A 19938-nucleotide genomic window follows, 5' to 3' on the forward strand; every position below is an offset into this window, starting at 1 on the left:
TTCTATTGAGCAGGGTGAGGTAACCCTAGGGTTAATCTAGGCACGGAACTAAGAAGGGAAAAGTTGGCTTGGACAAATTCTGTGTTATAGATGAAGTATAAATCACCTCCTCAAAATCTAATGAAGTAAGGACAAAACATCAGCAGTTAGCATCAACTTGAGCGTTATGGTCTGGGTGTCGGCCACTCCTTACTCTATTGGGTAACGACAAAGCTCTCAGTAAAAACGAGAGCAGAAGATCCAGCCTACTGAGACCCAGTTTGACCCTGCACTTAATTTGCAGAGTGGCAGAGGAGTGGCTGCCTTCACTTTAGCTGTTTGTGCTCTGAGAGCACCGGACGAGGTGAGCTGGGCTGCATGAGTCTCCCTCGGACTTTGGATAAGCCACCCAGTGTCTCTGGGTTTCAATTTTGCCACAAGCATAGGACTAGAAATCTGAGAATCAAGTTCATAAAAATTTCTTCAAATTCTTGAGAATTATGACGTACTATGCATATCCCCAGGAATAGGAGTATTGGCTGCTGAGGTAAAAGAGTGGTTCCCACAACCTGGTGTCCGAGAAGGGACTGTTTTCATTCTTTTGAAAGCCTAATAGAACCCTTTTATGTAGGGGCACTGAGGCGGTCCGGGCTGATTTTGCCTGGGAGAGTACAAATGTAATGTGATGACTTTGGGAGGCCCATGCTGTTCAGAGGTATTGACTGGTGTATACATACGTCCTTGATTAGTGAGAAATAGAATGTGAATTAGTAAATTCAGTCATCCCAATAGGTAAAATAGTTGAAAAATATGAAATCCCTGTGGAATAAAGAAAGAAAATAATTGAGGTCCACAATCTCTTATCTAGAACGCTTGGGACCAGAAATGTTTTAAAATTCAGAAAATCTTTGGATTTTAGAAATGTACTAGGATGCCTAGAGCATGTATTAAGTAACCTCTTCTGAAGGATCTTGATCAGCACTCCTTAATTTAACACATTAATACTCCGACAATTAGAGTCGTGAATAAACACTCTGACTATTCAATGAGATGAAATATTGTGAGAACAGATAACCTTCTAAAATAGCAGGACATGTGCTTGATTTATCTTTGTTCTATTCTATTGAGCAGGTGGGGTAGCTCTCGTGTTAATCTAGGCACAGAACTAAGAAGAGAAAAACTGGCTTGGACAAAAAGAAAGGCTAAGTGGCCTCATAGCAGTTAAGATCAGATTTTCTTACCAAATTAGTTTGGTGTGAACTTACAAGAACCTTGTGAACCTTTTTTGGATTTGTGAATTGTGGCTAAAGTGTTACGGAGGGACCTGATTAAGTAACCAACCAGTCACTGAGCAATTACCATGTGCCAGCAATAAGGGGGTGTCATTTGCACTAATCTTTGTAAGCAACCTGTCGAAGTAAACATTGTTATCCATTATCCATAATTTACAAATCAGGAGACAAAGCTCAAACACAGTCAGTGAGTAGCCAGAGGCCACACTAATATGTAGCAGAGCTGGGGTTTGAACTCAGCTCATTTTGGCTCTGAAGACAAAAGACAATGTTGTTAGCTCACTGCTTGGTCAAGGCCCTTTGTTAGTGTGATTATCTGCCCTGTTGCCTGCATAGTTTAAAAAAAAAAGCCTTGAAAATTTAATTAGGATTTCTCTCCTCACTCTGCACAGTCCCCCTGGAAAAGTTCATGCAATGATCATTTACAAACTAATGACCCCCAGATGGATCTGTACCCCATTTCTGGGCATCACACTGAATATTCAACTTACCATTGGGCACCTCCACGTAGCTGTCTCTCTGGCCCAGCAAGTTCCAAATGGAACTAATCATCTTCCTCCTCAACCCTTCTCCTCTGTCAGCATTCCCAGTTCTACCATCTCAGTTACCCTTCAGCCAAAACCCTCCACTCTCCTCCCTTTCCAACTCTATTAACCACTAAGTCCTGGGGGTGCAGCTGGAGAGCAGTATGGAAGAGGCTGTGGGTTTCAAAGGACAGTTATTCAAATTACCAGTAGGAAATGTCAGACCCTTTCACCATTCCCAGATGGTATGTATAAAATGAAGGTTCTGACCAATTGTGGCCAGCCAAAGGAGCTTCAAATCCCATCCAGCTGCTCAATAATAAACTAGCATATATTAAACCCTAAAACTGTACTTGATATTCTAGACTATATATATGTTATGAAGTCTGCTATCTTTGATCTCAAAATTAGCTGTATTTTAGCTGTTTGGGTGGCTGTGTTGTGATGTTGAGTAGCTAAGTGGGTAGCATGCTCTCCAGTAACAACGCCTCTAGCAACCAACCTTTGTGCCAGACTTGTCCTGCTCTGCTAAAGAGTGAAGTAACAGCCATCTGTTTTTTCATTTCCACCTTTAGGTAAAAAGCCAAACCTGAAAGTCCACATCAATACCACAAGTGACTCCATCTTCTTGAAGTTCCTGCGTCCAAATCCTAACGTAAAACTGGAAGGCTTCCTCCTGGGTTATGGCAGCAACTTGTCACCAAACCAGTACTTCCCTCTTCCCGCGGAAGGGAGACACACTGAGGCCGTAGTGGGTAAGATGCTTGGGTCTCGGGCGGGGGAAGAAGAGGTAACAGGTAATTGGTGTTACATGAGTTGGGAATCTTGAAGCCAAGCACCATTTCTTCTACATCCTCAGCAGGACAGAACGCCAGAATGACAATCATCTTCGTGATTGTTGTAACCCATAGCACAGTTCTTCACATCAAAAAAATATGTAATCCATACTTTGCATATACTGCAGAAAAAATCAACTTCATTGCCATTATACCTGCAACCCTCATCACGTAACTTAAATTGCATAGTGAAAAAATAAGCTAAAATGCCTGTTTAAATCTCTGTAACATAGCTTGTTTCCGTGTATTAATTTTCCTTCTCGCTGTGTCTTTACTTTCTCCTGGTGGAAAATGTCATCTATAGCTTTCTTGGTGTCTCTCCATGAGAAGCCACCTTTAAAAAGGAAAGAAAATGTATTATACTTATAAAATTTTAGAGTCTTTCTGACAAAAGGATTGAAGTTTTTGTATGTATTATAAAATTTTACATTCCTTTGAAAATGTTTTCAATCACATTGAAATGTAATTTGAGGATGTGGGCACCTTCAAGCCTTGTCCAGAAAGGTTATTTGCAAATAAAACCTTTTTAAAGGATAGCATTTTTTTTTAAAGGGGTCGTCTATTACAAATGCTTTCAAAGGCTTTCTGAACAGTTTAAGATGAGATTTATCGTTTGCTCCACTGGTAAGATTATCGCTAAGGGGCCTGTCCATGAACTGCTGATGGTTGATCCTGTAACTGCATTAGATTTGGATTCAGGTTTTTTTGGGAAAAAATACTTTATAGGTAGCACTGTGTGTTTCCTAACAACTCACAAAAGAGGTGCATGATGGCTGGTGTCGCAATTTGTGATGGTGAGACTGTTGGGTGTGTGTAGGTGGCTTCAGCCTGAGCCCTCCATTATAAAATTCACCATCAAATTTTTACTTAATGGTGTTAGCATCTATCAGTGATCATTGCCCAGATCAATTATTTTATACAGGGCTTGTAAAATGGCAGTTTTGCATTCTAGACATATTCTAGATAGACTCTAATTCTATCATTCCTGCTGCGTTTTTTAGCTGAAATTCTACAATAAAGAAGAATTTCCTCTTATTTACTTTTTAAATTTCCCTATATAGTGACTTAGGAAAAACAGGACAAGTTCTCATTTTAATGAGTTGGTGCCCTGGTAATCTCCAGTGGTGACCAATGATATTGTTTGTTTTATGATCGATAAGAATGCAGTGATTTTTATATACGTAGTGGGTTTTAATCCATACGTCACTTCTCCATCCCTTGTCTTTCTTTTCATTGTCCAGCTTGAATATGGCTGCTTACCTCATTCGCTATCAGACTGTGAACTCCTTTAAGTCAGGCTTTGTGCCCCCTACTTTGTGATTCATAGCACAATGACTTCCACCGAGTAGACGGGCAATGAGCATTCATGGCACTGAACTGACCAGACTCAAGTCTGTGTAGCATATTCGGGCTGGAGAGGCCCTGAGAGATGGTTTGATCGAGGTCCTTGTCATCGGCGATCCAAGATAGGTAAAATACATACATTGCTGTGTACCTTAAAGACCTCTAGGGACAAAGATTCCTACACTTCTTCTGGAAGGCTGTTCCAAGTAGCATTTTTAAAACTCTTATCTCATCTTTTGGATCAATATGTTCTTTTTATTAATCTCCTTTCTCTTCTAGTATTCTAGTGGAAAAGAGAAATCGTTCCTCTTAGATATTTCCTTTTCCATCATGTCTTATGCCAAGGAATCTGTTTACTCCTACTTTTATTTCTTCAAAATGGACTTGTATTTCCAAGTTAAATGTTGTTCTTTGGTTGCTTGAATTGATTATTTATAGTCTCATAATGATTGAGTTTGTATTAATTGCTCCTCATTGATTAAGCAGATGTCCATTAGTTTTGATTGCTGCTATAACAAATTACCACAAACTTGGTGGCTTAAACATCACAGATTTATTATCTTACAGTCTGTAGGTCAGAAGCCCAACTCAGGTCTCTGGGCTAAAGTCAGGATGTGGGCAGGTGTGCCGTCCCTCCGCAGGCCCTGAGGGGAAGCTGTTTCCTTGCTTTCTGTGGTTTCTGGAGGCTGCCCACACTCCTCTTCCTCCTTCAGTGCTAACAGAAGTGGGCCAAGCACTTCTCCAACCACGTCAGTCTGATCACCCCTTCTGCTCTCTCTTCCACTTTTAAAGGTCCTTGTGCTCATATTGAGCCCACCTGGATCATCCAGGACGCTCTCGCTATTTTAAGATCAGCTGATTAGCAAACTTAATTCTATCTGCAACCTTAATTCCCCTTTGTCCTGTAACCTGGCCTACTCACAGGTCCTGAGGGTTAGGATGCGGACGACCTTTGAGGGGCCGTGATTCTGTGATTCGACCACAAACTGTTTGAAATTTGTGTCTGTATTCTATCCCCTGCCCCCAATTCTCAATTCTGCTCATCTGTAAAATGGTAGTAAAGTCCATTTTTCACAGATGTGCTGTGGGCGTGTTAGTGGATTCATGATCACAAAGTGATGGGTTGAAATCCCTGGAGAGCAAGGTGCTGTACAAGAGCAAAGAATTATTATTTCTTTAAGGAAAAAAAGCATCACTTACAGCTCGTCCACTTACTTGCCTCAGTAACAGGATAGTGTATTTGTTCAGTTGCACTGAACCATACCCAAACATAGGAACTTACGTTCATTTTCAAAACAAATATGAAGTGCATATCGTCTGACACATTTCACTTGTGTGATGTGTTTAAAAGATGCCACCTTTGAAATAAGAAGCTATTGATCATTCAGAAATATTCAAGTTAACATTTAGTGATCTGTGGAGTAACACTCCTACTAAATAATCACCTATAAGTATTTCTACATTTACTTTAACATCTGTCTGTCTGTCCACCTATTGTTGACACAGATATTTTCAAAAGTTACATACTGGTCTTACAGGTAAGACCAGGGACAAAAATTCCTACACTAAAAACACAATATTCCCTTTTGCTGTTTTGGAAATTAAGATTCATATGAAACATCTGTAAAAATCTTACTTCTGTAAAATGTTCTAAGATTTTAGTAGGTTAATTGGAGCAGAATAGGTAGTATTTTCCCAGGTGACTATTAATAAATATTAATGGCCATGAGAGTCCTGCCGTGATGTGATTGAACATGGCTCACATATAGAAGGCTCCCGTATCGTCTTGTTACCCACATCACGAACATTCTCGTTTCCGGTTTATGTGTCCAGTTTTTGCTTTGTTACTTTCACGTTCAGCTGTTGGTAATTTTGCAAACATCCAATAAAGTGAAAAATGAGAATTCTTTTACAGCAAATTTCTAGAGACTCATATTTTATGATGTTCTTCTGACATTCGAAACTACTTTAATCAATGTCACCTGGGAGGGAAATTCCATCAATTATGTAGTGCAAGTTAAGGAGATATTTTAGTATCCATACTGCAAGAAATTGCAAAAAAAATCATATATTTGTCACTACCACGAATTCTGAGTAAAGAATTTGTCTTCCAACCAGGCGTTAGGACTCCAAAGAGATGTGAGGGGGCAAATTTCTTAGCTCTCATGTTCTCACAGCTGCTAACCCTACAGAGTGTGTGTCTCCCACTCAGCCTTTGGCCCCTTTGCCACCTTCCCTGTCACCATCTTGCCTACAGCCCCTTAGAAGGATTCCTGCGCTAGGTGGCAAGGAGGAGGACACAGTACTAACAGCCCTGTAGACACTCTGCACTGGAAAGAACTAGAATGCTGGTATCTGCATTCTGGGAAAGCTCTGCCTCTGCTCGGAGAGGCAGAGTAACGTGAGGAAAGAATATGTATGTACTTTTGAATCAGATAGACCTGGGTTCAAATCGAACACAGCTACTTACCGCGGAGTAGTTCTGGGTAAGTCACTCAACTTCTCAGTTTCATTTTTCTCATACATAAAATAGACAATAATCTTTCAGGAGTGTTGTGAAGACTATAGATAAATCATACAAGGCAGATAATATAAACCCTCGTACAGAGTAGGTGTGTTTTATAGGTTTTGTCAGTTGCTACCATAAGAGGCTGAGTGGTCTGGGATAATTTACCTAACCTTTCTGAGCTTTGTTCGTCTCAACTGCTAATAATCAGTGAGCTAAGTCACCACTGAAGTTCTGCTCAGCGCTAAGATTTACTGCCTAGGGTGAAAACCCCTGGTCTAAGAGGTAGTGCTGTGGTTTTTCTGTTCGGTTTGTTTTGTGGAGGATGGCGTGTCAACAGAATTGTAGAGGTAGATTGCTGTAGTGGAGCTGTCAGTTACTGAAGGGAAGTAACCATACTCATCTCTCTGCTGCACCTAAGAAACGTTTTCTTGGATGGGACAACTCCAAACACAGATTAAGAAACAAAGGAAGAAGCAAAGTCTAAGAGCGTGGCCCAGTGCCCTGGGTGCGCACACCCCTCCTCCCGCAGCCGTGACCGTCTGTTGGTCCTAATGGGGGAATTCCTCTTCGGCAAACTTGGCTGAGTGGAGTCATAGGTGCCTCTTGGAGTTCCACAGCTGTGGCCTCCAAAGGAGAATAAGGCGAATCCTCAAAAGATACGGCAGACAGGGTTTGTCATCTCCAGATGTCACTTTTCCCATCCCTGTCTTACTCAAATAAATCAATTTTTAGCAAGAACAGCAAAAATCTTGACCTGTCTTACTAAACAGACCAAAATATGAGCATGAAACTATTTCATTTACTTAACTGATGGTAATTTTATCTCAGCATGTTCAGGCCAAAATTTAATCATCAGTTTCTTATTCTGAAGTTTCTCACTTTTTTATTTCACAGGGGAGAATTAATTTAAAAAACTTTGAATAAAGTTTGTTTGTAATGATTGATCCAGATGTAAATAAATATAAATTATATGCTTATAAATTTTATGCAATTTATATTCCTATAGATTATTAATACCTCTTACAAGTTCTATCCTTAATTTTTGCATTTGTGTGGAAAGCAAAAGGAAACACACAATTTTTCTTCTCTCATCATTGCAACCCTTAGACTTCAGCTGTCCTTGTCTATCTCTTTGTCATAAAAATGTTTAAGCAAGCTCCACGCATTGTTATGGAAGTGGGATGAAATATAACATAATGGAGATTGCTACTACTTATGACACTGAAGGAGGAATATCACCCTAATGGCAAAAAAGAAGTGAATATTTATTGTGGGAAGTGCCACATGGACGGTGATGGTGGAGTCATTGAAGAAAAAGAGCTGGAAAGAGAGGTTGGAAATAAATAACTGGAGGAATTAAGCTGAAAAATAACTATTGAGAAAGGAGCAGGATAAACCAACAGGAGGAAAAGATGAGGTGGCAGCCATTGAAAGCAGCCCAGTCTCCCTCTTCCCTGCCAGAGTCCTTAGAGAATTAGCAAGAGGCTATGAGAGGAGAGAGCAAAATAGCAGCCAGCGGCGAAGCCGAGGCAGGCCCGAAACGCAGCCGAGGGATGGTGGTTACGCAGGGAGGTGGAATCATTAGCGCCCTTTGACGCACAAGGACACGGAAGCACCGAGTGATTAAGTCAAGCTCCTCCAGTTACTCAGCTAGTAAATGGCAGATCTGGAGCTTGAACCCAACCAGTGTGGCTCTGGAAGCTGAGCTCTGGAACACTGTACTCTGCCTCTCGAAACGGAGGGAGTCTCACCTGTTCTTCTACAGTAGAAAGTACACACAAGCCCCTGATTTGTTGCTTAATAACGTCCTGTAAACAGTAAACAGAAAACAAAAAAAGCCATGTACTATGGAAGGAGCCACTGGCTACCTAACTCATTAAGGTTTAAATGAGTTAAAATATGTAAAGCACTTATTGTGCCCCCAAAACTTGTTCTCTTCCACCCCTTCCACCACCACCACCGTGTCTATTAAATAGAAGCTTCCATCCATCAAGTTCTACCTCCTCTCCTCTCCGCAAGGCCATCACTGGCCAAGGCAGTCGACATTTATGAGCTTCTCCATGCATATCCTAGAGGATGAGGATTTTCTTTCACCACCATTCTTAATAAATGGCTATTTGTCTTGTCTGCTCCCATGCTCCACCCAAATAGAAAACTCCCAGAAGCTAAGGACCCAAGGGGCCTTCAGTTTCTTCTTTCCCTCCATTTGTCATAAATTTAGAAGCCCAATGAACAAATGAATGGGAGAGAAGTCTGACACAGCTGTGGGTCACATTTAAGCTGGATTTTTCTCTTTTGTTTAAAACTATTTTCAAAATGTCAACTAATTCTTACTTAGTTCTTTCTCTGGAAATAGTTTCACCACTTGGGAAGTATTTGGCTTTAAATCTTCCAAAGTAATCCAAATTTTTCATTAAAAACAATAGGCATCTCAGAATCTCTTGATTTTCCTCCCACTTGCAAAATTTAGCAGAACTTAAGCTTCCAAGGGTTTTTTAAGGAAATTGGCCTAGTGGGTATCAATTTTTAAATAAATGTTATGCCATCACTTAATTCACCATGAGTTTACACCAGAAAGGCCTAGTTTGATAATAAGATGACCATTTCATCAAGTTTTGATAAAGATAACATTTTTTCAAAGTTCTGTTTTTTTTCTATTGGATTCGAATATAATGTTTCCATGGTCTTCCTGACCTCACCAAACAATAGATAAACTGTCTCCAAGTCTATCTTTTCTTGGAAATACAATAAAGCAAACACAATATTTTAATACAAAGCACAAGAATTTTTTTAAATGTATTGCACAGTGCACTGAGGCCAAAATTTAACTTTTAAAAATTCATTCCTGATTATGTCTAGAAGGGTCCCCCAAAATAGTTTATGGCCATTTTGTCATGGGCCAAAATATACCCTGTCCCAGATTTATTGCAAGAGGCTTGCTGTTGAGAAGGGGTCCTAAATGGAAAGACAGCTGCCAACAGAAGGATCAATTAGACGGTAACCTGGAACAGATATACAAGATAATGCTTAGACTTTACAATTTCCTTTACTTTTAGGAATACATCTCAAAACCAAGGAATACAGTCAAATCCTAGTTCCTAATTACCCACAAATTATTTCCTTTAAACATCTACTCTCCCTGACATATATTGATCATACCTGAAGTCCAGTGTTGCAGAGGCCACCCTTGGGTTATGTTCTGTTGTGGGTTGTCCCTAATTGTTCTCATTGTTTGTTTGTTTTCATCTGTCATGTCTCACCAGCTACGTAGTGAGCTCCTCCTCTGAGTCCCACTTTTCCTTGGGTTCTGCACGATCAGGGTGAATGCATCTGTGGGTGTAGGTGCTGACCATCTAGTGTCAGACCTGATGGCAGGTCTGCTGGGGAAGCCTCCCAGGCAACAAGATAAAAAGTCCCTTTGCCCTGAGCGGTAATAGCCAGGAGAAAAGAATTATTCAACTGGTTAAGGCATTGACCCACCCTATTTCTGAGATCTGGTGAAGGCGTACACCTGTTGCTCTGGCATAATTATTAACAGCGCTCCCCTTTCTCTCAGAAGTGTCCCAGTTTAGTTGAAAAATTTTATGCTTAATCTACATATGGGACAAAGCCTTGAATTCTAAGCATGGTCCCAAGGTCTTTCCTCATCTGACTCCAAGCTAATAGCCCAGCCTTTTCTCCTGCCACCAGGGACACTTCTCGATGGGAAAGGAGGAGCAACACCAAGAAGAGGTTCTCCTCTGATGCAGTCCACTCCCCAGGCTGTGCGTGTAGGGGCTGCTCAACAAATGCTGGGGTGGACCTTCTCACCTGTGAGCTGATGACCTCGTGTTGTTGAGCACCTGCCATGTGCTGGGCCAAGGGCTTCACGGAAATGCGTCATTAAATCCTCACAGCAAACCTTTGAAGCAGGTGCTACTAGTACCGTCTTCTTCCCAATGAAGACAGTAAATCCCTGAGAAGTTAAGAAATCTACAGGTGCAGGCTGGCTCCCGGGCCTGTGCTCTCGGCCACCATCCACAGTGCTTTCCCCACCACGTGTCAGTATTCTGTTCCCTTCAAATCCCGCGTAAAAACTCATCTCATGGGAATTATTCCTGACTGCTCTCCCCGACTTGCTGATGCTGACCAGAGCATTTAAAGAGAAAGAAGAAAACCAGGCTGATGTGAAGGCTTCGGCATACCGTCTGAAGCTAATGTGATCCAGCTTTATTATTTAAAGAAATATATCTGAATGAAGTCCTGATTTTTCAATAGTATTTCCTGCAGGGATAATATTAACGAAGTGAGGAACTCGCTGGAAATTGTGCGTGTGCATGTCCAGGCTCCCCTTCAAAAGTGAGCCCTCGCCAAACCATAAACCAGCTCACAGACAACACCCCACCCTCAATCTTCCTGTGAGGTGCACACAGAAAACACAGACAAGGGGAAAAAAACCCACAGGCAATAAAGTCAACAATTCCAATGTCTAACAGGTCTCCTAAACTCGGAAAGGCTGTGTCCTGGCTGAGGGGGCAAGAGAAAACATTCAAACCTGTTTGCAGTGTCAGGGAGGAATCTGTCAGAGCCTGAAAGCAAAGCAGGGTTAGCTTGGGACAGTGGCTGAATAAGATGCTCCAGACTGGATGCCAGGACCAGGGGAAATAAAGAGCAACCTGGTGCCTCAGAGCTGGGGTTGGTGTGCGGGGATTGGGAGTGGAAGGGTCGGGTCAGGGCTGGCTTCGTGGGCATGTGACCAGCACACTGAGTGCAGTGCATTTGAAAGCTGAATGCTTTGCTGTTGCTGCCTTGAAATTCTTGGTAGTTTTACCTTTCAGTTTCCTTTTGCCAGAGAGGCCAGATGGGACAGTGGTGCATGTGCTGAGGGCTGGGCCCCTGGCCTCTTGCGTCTTGGCCTCCCACTGCCTCCCCTTGCTTGAATCTCAACTCCTGCCCCCTGGTCCCCGGCACCCCTGCCCCCACCCCCACTCAGCCACTGCCACTGCCCTTGCCTTCAGCGGGGCCTTGGGTGTGGATGCAGGGAGGGTCTGGCGTGCACATCCCTGTGGCGACATCCAGCAGGACATGGCAGCAGCGGTCCCTGCCTGGGCTGGCAGTGTCACAGTGCATTCAGTGGTTGATTTGGCGATGCGAGCCTGTATCCCACCCCGTTCAGGTACATGGTCTGTCCCGGTGCAGAGCTTACAATCCCTTGGGGTCTGTGGGCTAGAGAGATTGGCTTGTCTGCCCTGCAGCGTGTGGTAAGGGGTCCTGAGGCTGCCACTGGTGGGAGAGGCTCCACACAGTCAGGCGAGAGGGGTGGGGGGAGGGGGGAGGGGCTGCACTCATCCGCAGAGCCCAACGTGAGATAGCCAGTACATACCATGACAGGCAAGACAGAGGCTAGGGAAAAGGAAACAACTTATATTTTAGTGTTGTTAATGTCACTTTTTTCTCCTTCTTTTAAAATAGGGGTCCCAGCTTTTGATTTTGCATTGATTGGGCATGAAGTATGTAGTTGGGGCTGAGTGAAGTATGTGTGATCTTGATAGCATTGCCGCCCCAGCCCACTGAAATTAAAGTAAAACTCTCAGAAAAAGCTTCCAGCAATGACTCGCTCATTGGAATATGTCTTTGAAATACCCCTCTGGAAAAAGGGAGCGTCTTCCCATCCAGGCTGTTTTGTAAGCTGTGAAGAGCACAGGAATGTGGCAGAGCCTTTGGGGCACACGTTCCTGGATTCAGGAAAAGCCCTTTTTCCCCCCAACCTCTTCTTCCACCCCTTCCTGTGCCGCATTCCCTCTTCCAACGGAAGCCGTTTCCATTTCATGTTTAGAGGTCCACTCACGCACTGTACAGTGGGGAGGTGAGGGCCTGCTTCATTCTCACCGCTGTCATGGATGGCCAACCACTCTGAACGTCTCCTCTTGTAACACACATACCGACATATGCTGTCAGCTCCCTTGAGAACAAGTCTGTGACTGAACATTCTGGAATCCTACCAGGGGTGGATGTTCCCAGTCATTTCTGCATTAGCGATTGCTCTGTGGCACCAGGTGGCTGTGCCTCTACTGACCATGCAACTTTCACCCTTGTCCCGGACTGCGTGGGGGCCACGGCCTGCAGGCTGCCTCTTCAAGGCTGCGAGAAGCCAGCCTCTCTCTCTGAGCCCCTGGGCATAACAGAATGTTCTGTTAAAGTGGGCATTGGTTCATTATTCAACCAATTTTGTAATGTTTAATGGGAATAATTACTGAACAGTATAGGATTTGCTTTAAATTATTTTTTGCAGTAAAAAAGGAAAAAGATTATTCTTACACACAAAACCGCATATTTTTTATAAGAAAAAACTTTAAAGGAAAAAACAGTTCTACAGAGGCTTATGAAAGACTAATTCTGTGGTTAAAGTTTACCAGCTTTCTAAAAAAGATAATTTTCTTTTGCTGACAGTGCTATTCCTGAAACCCGAAATTATTTTTTTCTTTCTTCCTGTGAACCCTGCACAGAGGAACAGATTCATTCATTCTTGCAGAAAATCTTGTGCAGTTGCTGTGTTTCCAGATTTAAAGGTACAAAACACAAACTGAGGCGGACCAGATCCAGCATGAGCCCCAGCCCACCAGGTCTTCCTACAGGGACTTAGGAAGACTCAAAAAGGTGGAGGCCTTATAGGAGTTTGTGATGAAGCATAATTCTATAGACGTTCATTTTTACGTACAACGAAGGGAAGGGCAAGATACTACTAATCTAAGTGATTTATTAGAAATTGCTAAACTTTTATATTCATAACCTCAGTAAGCACAGTCAATTTAGTGCAGTACTGACATCATTACTGACATTTATATTCGTAAACTCAGTAAGCATAGTCGATTTAGTAAATTACTGTCTTAGAACAGCTCTGTCTTCTGTTTGGACTTCTGGCTACCATGCAACTTCGCAAAGCTCCAACTTAGCACGTGACCAAGCAGACAGCAGAATTTTCTCCAATTTTCTAACAAGTACCTCATCAGTGTATTTCCAGAAGGGACATCAAACTTCCTGAAAGGGCATCATGTTGTTCTTGAGTTGGTCAAAGATGTTCTTCACCAGCCGGCCCAGTGGCACAGCGGTTAAGTTTGCACGTTCTACTTCGGGGGCCCAGGGTTCTCTTGTTCGGATCCCGGGTGCAGACCTACACATCACTCATCAAGTCATGCTGTGGCAGGTGTCCCACATATAAAGTAGAGGAGGATGGGCATGGATGTTAGCTCAGGGCCAATCTTCTTCAGCAAAAAGAGGAGGATTGGCAGCTGACGTTAGCTCAGGGCTAATCTTCCTCAAAAAATAAAAAAAACACACAAACTTGTAAATCTGAATAAAATACTCTTAGGAAAAAAAGGATGCTCTTGAGTTGGTCAAGACTATCAATTGCTGCTGTTCTAGCTTTTTAATCCGTGATTACTCTAGCGTCACTTAATTATTGTGGGTGTATTTTGTGGTTGATCGTGCCCTTTGGAGGGATGTGTCTGTTGCATCCACAAGATTTGAGCCTCTTATTTTAACTGGGCTTCAGAACGGATGTGGATTCCAGTTCAAATGTGAATCATTTGTACCCCGTTGCTGAAACTGATTTGCTGTTGTGTCAATTTGCTATTGTTGCTTTGTTGATGGAACGCGAGAATGGGTGGGGTGGGTGGGGAGCAAGGTTGGGTACTCTGACTGATAAGTGGCCTTTCATGAAATGAACAGACCAGTGGCATTTTACTGTCTTTTCACATTCCTACCCCACCAGACTGCATACCTTTCTCTCTCGGTGAGGCTGCCTTCACGGGCCAGCAGGTGTCTGCGGAGGCAGCTATGACAGAATTGCGACCTCCTGGGCCTGGCCAGAGCTGTTTGCCGACCTGTTCCACGACCATGCTTAAGAGAGTCTTTTTTTTCAGAATTAAGTGCGTGAGTGAAACTCTCTGCATGAGCTTAAAGCACAAGGAGGCTTTTCAAGGGTATTTTTCAAACAGACATGACTCAATGTTAGTGTCGATGAAATAAGGCGCAGGAACAGTCTGCCAAAGGTTAGAAGCTGAAGGGAATTCTTCAATTTGGACTGCCCCCGCTCAGTTCAGATTACAGCTAAGTGTGGCATGTGGCTTGCAGATGCAAAGAAAAATTGATAATATTTCTGTATGGAAATTTCCATGACCATGGATTTCTTTCAGATTTTGTAGGTGATTTTATTCTTATTAGAAGTCTTAAGACGTGCCACATTGCCTTCCAGTAAAAATAGTTACCTTATTTCATGAAATTCTAAAGCTCCTTTAACTGTAAATCACAACACTGTTTTATATAAAACTAAGAAAGAATAAAGCTCCCGGTTAATGACACGGTTTTGCATCTCTTAGGGCTGTCATTTTATGCTTATTGAAAGAGCTTCCTTTGACTCATTGATACATAAATTTTATATTAGCTATTCTTTTTATAAAAAGAGCTGATCTTGGTTTTTAATAAACTCTGTATGTTAGAATGGCTTTAGATTCACAGAAAAGTTTCAAGTGTGGTATAGAGAATTCCTGTATACTTTACATGCAACATCTTCTAGTCTCTATGACTTATGTTATGGTACATTTGTCATAACTAATGAGCCGGTATTGAGATACTATTAACTGAAGTCCATGCTTTATTTGAGCTTCTTTGTTTTTACCTAAGATCCCTTTTCTGTCCCAGGATCTCCCCCAGGCTACCACGTTCCATCTCGTCGTGCCTCCTTAGACTCCTGGAGACTGTCAATCTCCTAGACTGTCCTTGTTTTTGATGACCTTAACACTTTGGAGGAGTCCTCAGTGGGTATTTTGTAGAATGTCTTTCAATTTAGTTTTGTCTCATGTTTTTCTCATGGTTAGACTGGAGTTTGGGTTTTATAGAGGAAGATATCTACCACTTTAAAAAAACAGGAGGAAAATAAGCAAAAGAAAAGTTAAAACTGCTAAATATTCTTCACCTTGGGAGTCCAGCTCTTCTGCTTTGCCTTTTGACTCAGAGTTCTCGGGATCCTCATTTTTCCATACTGCATCACTCTCTGTGCCAGCAAAACACTGGTGATGTGACATTTGGGAAACACTCTGCACTGGGTTTTCTTCCAAATCAAGGACCCTCTTCTGCCCGTTCTGAAGCCATCACTTTCTTGACCTTACTGGAAGGTGTCAGGCAATGACAGCAAGGTCACAACTGCCCCTAGCCAACGTAAGAGACCAGCGACTGTGAAACACACTTGAGAGATTTTAAAAGCTGGGCAGGGGGTGCAGGGGGAGTCTTAGAACCAATGAAATATGGTATTCTGAGTTTTTAATATGCCATTTTTTTTCTTATAAAACAGCTTTATATTCAATATCGTTAAATTACCATCTGGGGTTCAGACATGACTATGTTGCTTTTATGTCTCCAAATCAAATTAAAACCACTAAACTCCCAACTGTTAGATTGGTAAGAAATTGACCTATTCTCATTAGGACTCTATCCGTCTCCGCTGCCCCCTCAGATTCCTCAGTACTGAGGGGCTGCTGCAGTCCAGAGGGAGGTCCATCCAACTTCCACATGCGGTGGAAGAGCCCCAGGCTTCATTCCGTTCACGGCTACCTCCCCTGTGCTGACCCCCATTGTGTGCTGGTCCTCCAGTGTATCGGGTGCCTGCTGGCCAAAATCTCAGCACAGACTGGCACAGCTCAGAGGAGACCCCTTCTGTGAGCAGGCCTCTGGCTCAGTGCCCAGTGTTCATCCTTCTCAAGATGCCAGCTCTCCATCCCGGAGGCATTTCTAAGGCTCTAGCTTCCTCAGGAGGGCAAGAGGAGATTCCAGCCTTTTCCCCTGGGTGCCCACACGGAATTGTCTTTCTCCCTCTCCGGGATGAACTGAGGATTAAGCCTCAACGTTCTTTTTAAACCTCCAAATCACAATGGGAATAATCCCATCTACGTGTGGTTTTTTAAACATCAAAAATTAACCTAATTACTGACAAAATGTGTTTATGGACTGCCTTTAACAGGCTGAATGTCCCCTGGAAATTTATTTTGATCATGAAACTTCTCTCCAGGCCTTGAAGAGTGTCTGAGATGATGTCCACCTTCCTTGATTGGGTCCAAAGGGACCCAGACCTTGAAAGCACAGTAGTGTGAGCAGAGCGGTGCCTGGCCCCACTCCTGTCAGAGTAAGGTCTGGTCTCTCACAAGACGTTTGCAAGCCAGCTGTCTTCGTTCACGGGGCTGGTGGCTGTCTACACCTTATGATGTCGGGGCCTGGGGAAAGGAATTAGGAAGGGCGCTAGGCCCAAAGATCCTCCCCAGCTCCCGCTTGGTGCTCTGTGTGTATTTAGTAGAGGACGTACGCTTTTCTTACCTAATTAGAACAAAACAGGCTGTGGGTGGAGGTGCCGCACCAGCACGAATTTGCTCACACTGAGTTGCAAATGGCTGCTTTTGGGATCCTCTCTGAGAACAAATGAAAATAAGCTTGAAGAGGACAGTCATCTTCGGTAAAGTGAGGAGGCACCGCAACCTTGAAAGGGACATCGCGAGAGCCTTCCGTCAGGGGTCTTCCCGGGCAGGTTTGTTCTAACTGACCCTCCTGGTGAGGCTGGCTCTGTGTGAGCGTGAAGGAACGCTCCCAGCCCACTGCTCATGTAGTTACCCCCACACCATTGGAGTGAGGATTACCTCATTCTTTGTCTTCCTAATCTGTGTCTCAGATGCTCAATAGAAACGCTGAAGTAGGTTCAAAAACAGAATCACGATGGAGAAAAATGGTTTAAAAAAATATAGTAATAAGAGGGGAAAGAAAAATGAAGATTGAATGTTCTGATAAAGCCAGGGAGAGTTACCTGATAGAAAAGTATGTGTAGGGTCCTGTACATTGAATAAAAGTGGTTCAGAGGTTTTAAGATAAATTTTCTCAGGTTAAGGAAGTAGTCCATTGAATCCTTATTTATTAATTAAGAATTGGCGTTGAATTTTGTCACATGCCTTTTCAGCACCTGTGGGGTTTTTTTCCTCTTATGTTCCTTCCTGGAATAAACTACACTTGGCCATAACGTATTTTTGTATTACGTGTGCCAGATTCTGTTTGTCAGTGTATTTTCTAGGACTTTTTGCATTGATATTTGAGTGAATACTGTTAAAGAAAAAATTACTCAGTGGCCTTTAAAGATGGTGAGGAAGCCTTTACTCAAGGGGGGCCATTGTGACGGTGTGGGGACGCCGCAGTGGGGTCTTGCTGTTGGGGAGAGAGATTGGGCTCCACCCCGAATACAACAAGGAAAGTGGGAATTCACAGCCATGAGGCAGACTCAAGGTCAGTGGAGAGAAAATTACTGAGAGGAAGCGCCAGGGCGAGGGGGATTCTGGCTAAAGTGACCTCAGAGGATTCTTGCTGAGGACAGGCCAGCGTGATCAGAGATCTCCGGGGTTCGGGCGGGGGGTGTGGAAGATGAGGAGCCCGATCAGATGTGGAGGATGGCGGATTCTGGCTAAACCGTCTTAGCAGGATTCTTCCTAAAATTACACAATGTAGAGATGAAGACAGAAGCCCAAAAGTCAGGGCCTAGTTGGAAAACGAGCTCAGAAGAGCCTGATTAGGGGTCAAGGAGAGAATCTTTGTCAGTATGGTCTATGATTTTTTTTAATGAAAGTTTTGCTTTTTGGAACCTGTATGCTTGCTTTAAAAAATGAAAAGACTCTCTGACCTAAGAACCATGTGAGACCAGGTACTGTGGATTTTTCCCATTTTGCAGATGAGGAAACTCAGGTGCTCAGACGTTCAGTATCTCGCCTTGTCGTACTAACTGGCTGAGCAGGGTTTGATGCCAGCATCCAGAGTCCATGCTTTTATGCCCAGAAATTCAGTTTGAAATTGCTAAAAAGACGGCAGGAGTAAATAAATTGTTTTGGTTTTTTCAGGCTCCTTACCTGATTTTCTTTAGGATCATCTGGCTTATTTTGTGTTTATTTTATGGAAACTTGCGTGGCAGAAATAAACCTCCCCATGACAGCATTCTAAAGTAGTGTGGCTTGCAATGTTGACGACCCCTAATAAAAATATGAGAATTGGGATTTATCAAACAGAGCAATTATGGGAGGATTATTTGCATTACCCAAAAATCTAGTACTTTATAAAGGATTTCAGTAGTGGATTTCATTAAACAGCAAACTGTCCCTAACCTCCACCATAGGACATTTGAAATGTGAGGCAAATTAGACTTAATTAGTCTGCAACATTGTACAGGCTTAACTGCTAGGAGTGGAAAGTTTGTTAAGGTGCCTGCATTTGAACACAAATTTTCTTAAATCGGCATTTTAATTATATACATTCTATAAATGAAGACGTAGGATCTTTTGGCACGTGTTGCCAGAATTTCTGATCAGGCTACAGCTTATATACTTTCAGGCTTCTACAAATCCACAAAGAATTTCGTCGTTCAAAACAGAAATAGAATCTTGTTTTTCGGTTGTTTTATTTTTCCGTGTCTGTGTTCCCAATTGAGTGCAAAGACTGCTGAAATACACGAATGTTAAAAGTTTTAATGAGCACTGAGAGCCAGCGTACGTACCCAGATCCTAACAGCTGCTTCAATTTGGAATTGGCTGTGACTGCCTCTGCTTTATGCAAAATGACTGTGATCATAACAAGCTTACTTTTAAATTGCTCATAAAACCAGTCATATGTCTTGGATTGTGGCACTATCTTTGGCTTCTATGTATGTTATTTTTCCAGTATTTCAGGTTTTTTTAAACTACTGAGGCACAGTTGAATTAACGTGTATCGAGGAAGGAAATAAAAGGCTGGCTCTTGGACTTTGCCACAAGGAGAACAATCTAAGAAAAATAGGGGTCTGTCTTTGTTTTCTAGAAATGAGTTCCGGAGAGTTAGTAAAAGGGCATTTTGGAGACTAGGCTAAGATAGCTACAGAATTTGCAGGGCTGAGTGCAAAATAAAAATGCAGGGCTCCTGGCTCAAAAGCCAGGAAAAAAATTGTGATTAAAGTTAGTAAAATATAAAATTTTTTCTTTTCTTCCACAATTTCTCTCTCAAGTTGTCATGGTATTATTTTATTTGCTATTTGATGTCATTTAAGTAAATAAAAATAAAAATTTTTAATTATTAGCATGAATTTTACCATTTATTTTAATATTGTGTAATGCCAGTTTTAAGTACAAATATAAGAGGCTTTAATGCCTAAACAGAATCACTGACATTACAAAGTTTGTATTTTGTAGTCCATGCATGCATATGCATTTCATTCTTACCAGAATAGTGGAAATACACAGAACTGACTCAACTTTTTACTTCACTTCCTGATACGAGCACATTCTTCCAATACTCTCTGCCTTCGACTTATCAGTGAGGAAGGCTGGAAACAAAAGGAACAAAGGAATCTCTTTCCCTTTCCTTCTATGTCATTGTTTTCAGTGTAAGTGGTTGGCTACCTAACAAGTAACAGGAGGAAGAAAGGA

At 42.4% G+C, this 19938-nt stretch overlaps 1 protein-coding gene and 1 long non-coding RNA gene across 52 annotated transcripts in view; one reads left to right on the forward strand and one right to left on the reverse strand.

Moving 5' to 3' along the window:
• ABI3BP (ABI family member 3 binding protein) overlaps window positions 1-19938 on the forward strand; it is a 238310-nt gene that overhangs the window by 64303 nt on the left and 154069 nt on the right. For all 50 annotated transcript variants that reach the window (XM_070582016.1, XM_070582022.1, XM_070582021.1 and 47 more), the window contains exon 2: window positions 2371-2550. In XM_070582016.1, the coding sequence (XP_070438117.1) occupies window positions 2371-2550 (180 nt within the window). The remainder of the gene's footprint in view (window positions 1-2370; window positions 2551-19938) is intronic.
• Window positions 16828-19938, reverse strand: part of LOC139076925 (uncharacterized) — a 140542-nt gene continuing 137431 nt past the window's right edge. Inside the window, exons 3-4 of one of the 2 annotated variants that reach the window (XR_011528983.1) lie at window positions 18394-18513; window positions 16828-16920 (exon numbers count right to left, since the gene is read on the reverse strand). This is a non-coding gene — a long non-coding RNA (uncharacterized lncRNA). Of the gene's footprint in view, window positions 16921-17633; window positions 17980-18393; window positions 18514-19938 lie in introns of those variants that run through there. The other variant, XR_011528982.1, reaches the window with a different exon arrangement.

Source organism: Equus przewalskii, chromosome 18 (assembly GCF_037783145.1).
Source record: "Equus przewalskii isolate Varuska chromosome 18, EquPr2, whole genome shotgun sequence".
Taxonomy (NCBI): domain Eukaryota; kingdom Metazoa; phylum Chordata; class Mammalia; order Perissodactyla; family Equidae; genus Equus; species Equus przewalskii.